This window comes from Pongo abelii, chromosome 9, assembly GCF_028885655.2.
Source record: "Pongo abelii isolate AG06213 chromosome 9, NHGRI_mPonAbe1-v2.0_pri, whole genome shotgun sequence".
Classification (NCBI taxonomy): domain Eukaryota; kingdom Metazoa; phylum Chordata; class Mammalia; order Primates; family Hominidae; genus Pongo; species Pongo abelii.
The window spans coordinates 63,747,908-63,754,775 of NC_071994.2; the positions used below are offsets into that span (position 1 = coordinate 63,747,908).

At 33.7% G+C, this 6,868-nt stretch overlaps 1 protein-coding gene across 2 annotated transcripts; it reads left to right on the top strand.

Moving 5' to 3' along the window:
- The first annotated feature begins 1,596 nt into the window (after nucleotides 1-1,596).
- On the top strand, nucleotides 1,597-6,084 carry PTH (parathyroid hormone). Of its 2 annotated transcripts, none has more exons than XM_024255421.2 (3): nucleotides 1,597-1,682; nucleotides 5,270-5,365; nucleotides 5,469-5,730. In XM_024255421.2, exons 1-3 carry the CDS (start codon nucleotides 1,597-1,599, stop codon nucleotides 5,728-5,730), a joined length of 444 nt encoding a protein of 147 aa, XP_024111189.2. The 2 variants fall into 2 exon arrangements, with proteins under 2 accessions (XP_024111189.2, XP_002822055.2); XM_002822009.4 differs by lacking the exon at nucleotides 1,597-1,682 and adding an exon at nucleotides 1,731-1,816 and having other exon boundaries at nucleotides 5,275-5,365; nucleotides 5,469-6,084.
- The last annotated feature ends 784 nt before the right edge of the window (nucleotides 6,085-6,868 follow it).

A 6,868-nucleotide genomic window follows, 5' to 3' on the forward strand; every position in this document is an offset into this window, starting at 1 on the left:
TATCTAGTTCAACTTTCTTCTATGTATGAATCTCTATAGTATGCCTGATAAATGCTCATCTACCTTCTACTTGAATATTCTCAGTGATGGAGAAATCACTATTTGAGAAGGTACTTGATCCCTTATTTTGACAATTATAATGTCCAAGTTAAGCCCAATGAACCCAGCCCTTCCTTCTTAAACCACAGAGAATACTCCTTCTTCCTTATGGTAACCCTCTAAATCATTAAACACAGCTATAAAGTCATCCCGTCTTTTTTCCTCAGACTTTTCTAGTTTCATTCAACTACTTCTCATGTTATAGTTTTCAACATTTTCACCAAACTGATTGATATCCTCAGTGTATGTTCCCATTTGTTTCTACTACTTCTAAAATGGAGCCTGGAGCAACACTCTAAGTGAGGTTTACCCAGAGTGGAGAATTTCCTAGGGCAGGACTAGTATATATCTCTCAGTATAAACTCCATACGGTTACTATTCAAATTTGTACTGGCTCTTACCTAAGGTAGAGTCAAACCTTGACAATGGCTAGTAGGAAAAAGGATGACATGAAGCCAGGATGGGACCAGAGCTGAGAGAACTGATCCCACTCTGGAACCAGATCTTTGGTGGGAAGGCAAAGCTGTCTAAAGGAGTCCTAGATATATCAAAGACATTCAAGGTGTTTTGATAGGTGGACCAGGCAAATATTGCTGGAGCAATATTTGAAGTCAGACATGTGGCAGCATCACGCCTCCAATAGGTTTTGGAACAGGCTCTCATCATCCCTTAGGGAACATGAGAATAAAGACCTAACCTCTGGGGGAAAATGTTGCAAAGAGCTTTTGCTGTGATTTCAGATGACTTCACAAATTAAAGTCAAGAAGACTGGAGTTCAAAGAAGGGCTATATTTCTAGGCAGACACTGAGGTAGTAAGAATCTGGTGTCATAAAGACCTTTGTTGAATTCCATCTTTTCTGCTTTCCAAGCCTAAGTTTCCTCATGTAAAAATGGGGATAAGTACCTACTTTAGTACTTTGAGTACTAACTTTAAAGGACTGCTGTGAAGATCTAGTGGGATAATATATGTAGTTAGGCATGCAGTTAATGCTTATCAAATGTTATTATTACAGATTAAGATGCACAAATAAAATATAAGTTAAATAAATTTTAAAATAATTTCACTTTTGAAGCTTTTAAAGTAATTATGTACTAAGAGCATTTTCTCAAATTATTTTTAACACTTCCTTTAAGAAAAGGGCTATATCTGTTTTTTTGAAAGATAACCAGAAGTGATATGGATTGGTTGAAAATGGCTTGTAAAGTAAGCCTAACATTTATGATTTATTATCATAAAAACTGTACCAACAGTATGGTTATAACAAATATACTTATTTTTGCATTTTATTTTCAAGTAAGATAATGACTTTATCATAAACCTTTGAAATCGGTCTTTTTACAGTATAAATTCAGATTCATTAATCCACATAGAATTTTTCTAGATGGTATAATTCTGTATTTGTTAAAAGTCTTTGCATAAGCCTCTTTTCAAGCCAAATGCTGTTTTCCTTTTAGTATCCAATTATCTGAAACTTAAGAAGAGTGTGCACCGCCCAATGGGTGTGTGTATGTGCTGCTTTGAACCTATAGTTGAGATCCAGAGAATTGGGAGTGACATCATCTGTAACAATAAAAGAGCCTCTCTTGGAAAGCAGAAGACCTATATACAAAAGTCACATTTAAGGGTCTACAGTCCAATTCATCAGTTGTCTTTAGTTTACTCAACATCAGCTACTAATATACCTGAACGAAGATCTTGTTCTAAGACATTGTATGGTAAGTAATCTTAAAAATTCACTTCTGAATCTCATGAGATTTTGATAATCAAGTTATTATTTAATGTGTACCATTTCTACAAATATCATGTTGTTTCTTCAAGGTAAAATGCTAAGAGGTTTGAGTTATGTTTAATATAAAATGCCACATACAAAATAAATTAATGCTACTAAAATACTCTCAAATCACAAAATACTTTTTGATTAAAGTCTTCTGAGATACCTTGCCTTTTAAAACCTCATCTGAAATTACAGCAAAAAATCATTAAAATTTGGCATGCTATGCTTTAATATAATAGTATCGGTATCAAAATTTTGAAATAAAACAGGTTGATGGTGAATGAATAGTTCTGATTTAAATAATCTCTATAAATTTATTAAGTGGAGTTAATATTATATTTTTCCTGCAGAGTATTCTTATTTAGATTATTTATTTTATGGCTCATAAAGAGCCCAATCTGTATACTAAAGTTGGATAAGTCCAGTTTGACTAGTAAGTATTTAATTCCTTTACATAAATTACAGCTCTATTCTGAAAACTGTATTTCCTTAATTTCATGAAATTGTATTACATGAATTTTAAGGGTGTTTTGCAACAAATTTTCAGCTTTTTTTCATGATATTCTTATAAGAAGCCCATATCCCTATGAAGACAAGGAAGCAAAGCAGAGATGTCTGAGGTCACTAGATGAATATAACAAAGCTAAGATTAGACTCCAGTGCTCCTGTCCTCCAGCTACAGTGCTTGTTTCTAACATAAACAAAAAAAGAAAATTTTCATGTTGCTCCATCAATAGCTTTATATTGTAAACAAAAATGTAGCAGATTATATTTCCTATGCTATTTCTAAATGATGCAGTTTCCCTGTAAAATAGGAGTACATAACTACTCTATGTGTATGTTAAAAGGTAGTACACTGAGCATTAAGGAAAAGCACTTCTATAATAACAGCCTTTGCAAGTACTGAAATGCAGATTAAGGCAAGAATATCCTATATTGATGTGAAACGAGGAAAGAGACAAAAGTTATATTAAAAGATAATTGTTAATAAGTTGAAATAAGCTACAAACAAGCATTCCATTCAGAGATAAAGCTCGAAATCCATATCACAAGTAATTAATCAGATGATTTTTAAATGCTTTGACACATTATTTTTAATGCTAGGAGAAATGTGAATTAATTTAGTGAAAATCTCTAAATTAGCACCTATTAGTTTGGTATTTATGGTTATTATTACAATGCCTGAAATGAAGGTTACTTAAGAAAAGGATTTGCTAACTAAATAGTGTTAACAATTTACACTATGAAGAAAATTAGCCATTTTCAAGCAAGTTATAAACATTTAGGTATAATCAACATAAAATGCAGTGCGGGGCGGGGGGAATTCTCAAAAATAGGCTCTTTCATTCCTCTTGTGGCTTAAGATTTCCACAGTGTGACAGAAGGGAGCATGAGAAGCATGGCTCACCAGCCAGCCTCTATTGTCTTTGTAATTAGAAATGACGAGTTAATGGGTGCAGCACACCAGCATGGCACATGTATACATATGTAACTAACCTGCACATTGTGCACATGTACCCTAAAACTTAAAGTATAATAATAATTAAAAAAAAGAACTTACAAATACCACTGTACCTTTCATTGGCACATTACCCCATAAAACTTGTTGAGACAAGGTGAGATCTGAGTATAAAGATAGGTCAGAAGTATTTTAAAGGGCTTAATTTGCCAAAAAGAAAAGTAAAAAGCTAGAGACCCTTTTTGCAGAACATTTGGTGACCACACATTTGAGGGAAGATGTGGCATTAGATGAAGCAGAAGCAAACCCTGCTGTTAGTGGCTCATCTAGGTGAGTGCGCAGCCTGTGACACTACAGGGAGAGGCTCAGTAAACTGAGATCCAGCATTCTGTATGACAGGGGCATTGCTTATCACAGAGGTTCTGAATTTTAAGTAGGAAGTACATAATGAAGAGGGCTTTAAAAGTTGCTAAGAAGGCGAGTCACCAGGGCTGGCAGTAGTGTAATGGGGCCATCCTGAGCTGTTAGGAGAGCAGATGGAGGGAGGGCTGGTGACCTCAGTGGGTTTATCTGTTGGAGACTCCTCTCCAAATCCTAGGCCTGGCTTCTAGCACCATCCAGCTGTGCCCAAGAAGCCACCCTGGTCTATTCTCCAACTCTTTTAAATGGTGCCCAATTTTTCTAAGTGAGCTTAGCAATGAGAAGGAAAAAAAAAAAACATGAATTCTTTTTCTGGAAAATCAGGGAGACATGGGTAACAATAGGCACTAATAAATATTTATAGATGAGTGAATGAGGAAATAATTACATCAAAAAGGTCAGTGACAATTGATAAATGACAAGGAAATATTTAATTAGGTAAAACTAAATCATTGCTCTCTGTACTAGGATAGACTTTATCTACTTTGTCTGTTCCTAAGTCAGCATGTTAATTCTGGGGGAGGATCATAAGAAAGGCAATACTTTTTTAAAAAAAATTTAAAAACGTAACAAAGCAAGGGTAAAATATATGTATATACTTAAGTGGTGTGACTGTAAAACTGTACTTTCCATTAGTTATTAGCCAAGTTAAGAGAATGATCACATTGAAGCACTGTGTGGATGAGAAATGTACTCTGTCATCATGCAATGAAATGTTGCTAACAATTTAACATAGCTCATTTATGTAGAATGAATTCTGGCAGTTTACCCCAAGTCACTGCCAGAAGTCACAGTTAGGATGGTAGATGGTGAGATCGCAGATGCGCGATTATCTAGATTCAGTGTTACATTTTCGATGTTTATCACTCAGTGGATTTTTATTAATATGCTGATTAAGTTATTTACTCGGCCAGTCATTGTGCTAAACAGTTGCTCTTTTGTGTTTCATTGCCTTGATGTTTGAGTGTAATCTAGCATTTTAACACAGTGTTTATTTTGCATGATCTTTAACAAATGTTTTAAGCAATTTTAAAAAGGCAGGATGTTATTGACATTATACATTGAAGTCTTAACATTTTAATATTTATAGTGCTTATTAGTTTGCAAAATTGTATAATTAGGAATTATTTCAGAGACAATGTTTTCTTTTTCAGGTGAGTAGTTGCCGCATAATATCATTGGAATACATTCTTTATACTGTTTGTGAAATTAATACTAGTATATTAAGTGTACAAATAGATTTAGAAAACAATAAAAAATTGCATGCTAAAAACATAAATAAAAATAAATAAATAAATAAAACTTGCACAAGAAATCTCCAAAAGATAGTTAGGAGCATAAAACTAATTTCTAAGTTAAATTATGTGTATATATAATGTATACTAATGTATCTACAAAATAAAGAGGTTGATTCCAAAAGCTTCTCATGAAAACCAGCCCAATTAGTATTGCATTCTGTGTACTATAGTTTGGAATATTAAAAATATTTTAAAATACCTCCATTTTGCTTGTCCTTTTAGTGAAGATGATACCTGCAAAAGACATGGCTAAAGTAATGATTGTCATGTTGGCAATTTGTTTTCTTACAAAATCGGATGGGAAATCTGTTAAGTAAGTACTGTTTTGCCTTGGAATTGGATTTTTAATGTTGACTTTATCATTTCGAAGTGGGGAGCTAATGGGAAGTGGCCCTCTCTGTTTCTCTTCTTCCCAGGAAGAGATCTGTGAGTGAAATACAGCTTATGCATAACCTGGGAAAACATCTGAACTCGATGGAGAGAGTAGAATGGCTGCGTAAGAAGCTGCAGGATGTGCACAATTTTGTTGCCCTTGGAGCTCCTCTAGCTCCCAGAGATGCTGGTTCCCAGAGGCCCCGAAAAAAGGAAGACAATGTCTTGGTTGAGAGCCATGAAAAAAGTCTTGGAGAGGCAGACAAAGCTGATGTGAATGTATTAACTAAAGCTAAATCCCAGTGAAAATGAAAACAGATATGGTCAGAGTTCTGCTCTAGACAGTGTAGGGCAACAACACATGCTGCTAATTTTTCAAAGCTCTATTAAGATTTCCAAGTGCCAATATTTCTGATATAACAAACTACATGTAATCCATCACCGGCCATGATAACTGCAATTTTAATTGATTATTTTGATTCCACTTTTATTCATTTGAGTTATTTTAATTATCTTTTCTATTGTTTATTCTTTTTAAAGTATGTTATTGCATAATTTATAAAAGAATAAAACTGCACTTTTAAACCTCTCTTCTACCTTAAAATGTAAAACAAAAATGTAATGATCATAAGTCTAAATAAATGAAGTATTTCTCACTCATTGCAAGTATATTGTTTTGGTTATGACTGATACTCAGATGTTTAAATTGATCATGACTAGGTAGAACAATACAAAGTATATTTTAGTCATGTGTTTCACCTTTGGATATTTTGAACATCAACCTTTTAGTATTACCAAAGTATTAGGTTTCCAAATCTTCACTAGCTCAATACTGTTGTCCTCTTGGTTTCAGGAAAGGAAATAAAATGCTCAGCAAAAAAAGGTGGCATAAAGTGGTCTGAAACTTGAAAAAGTATTTGCCCCTACATAAAAACCCACTAATCATAGTTCTGGTCTGGACCCAAAATTGCAAGAAATAGAATGTTTGTATCTATTAGAAGATAATTTCATTCATTCATTTGTCATTTGACAAATATCTATTTAGTGTTTATTGTTTGTCATGTACTGTCTTAGGCACTGGCATACAATGGCAAACAAAACAGACATGGTTTCTGTCTATATGTGGCCTAAGATTTAACGGAGAAGACAGATATTATTAATTCATAATTTAGTCTGATAAGTGCTATGTAAGCACAGCACAAGATATTGCAGGAGTGTAAAATACAGAGCCCTGATGTACTTAGATCAGTGCTGTCCAACAGAACTTTCTGTGATGACAGAAATGTTCTGTATTCTGTACCGTCCAATATGGTAGCCACATGTTCATTTATGTAAAATGTGGGTAGTGTGACTGATGATTGATTTTTATTTACTTCTTTTTATTTTCAATCCCTTGGTCAATTTGAATGATTTTAAATTTTAAATTTAATTTAAAATTAATTTA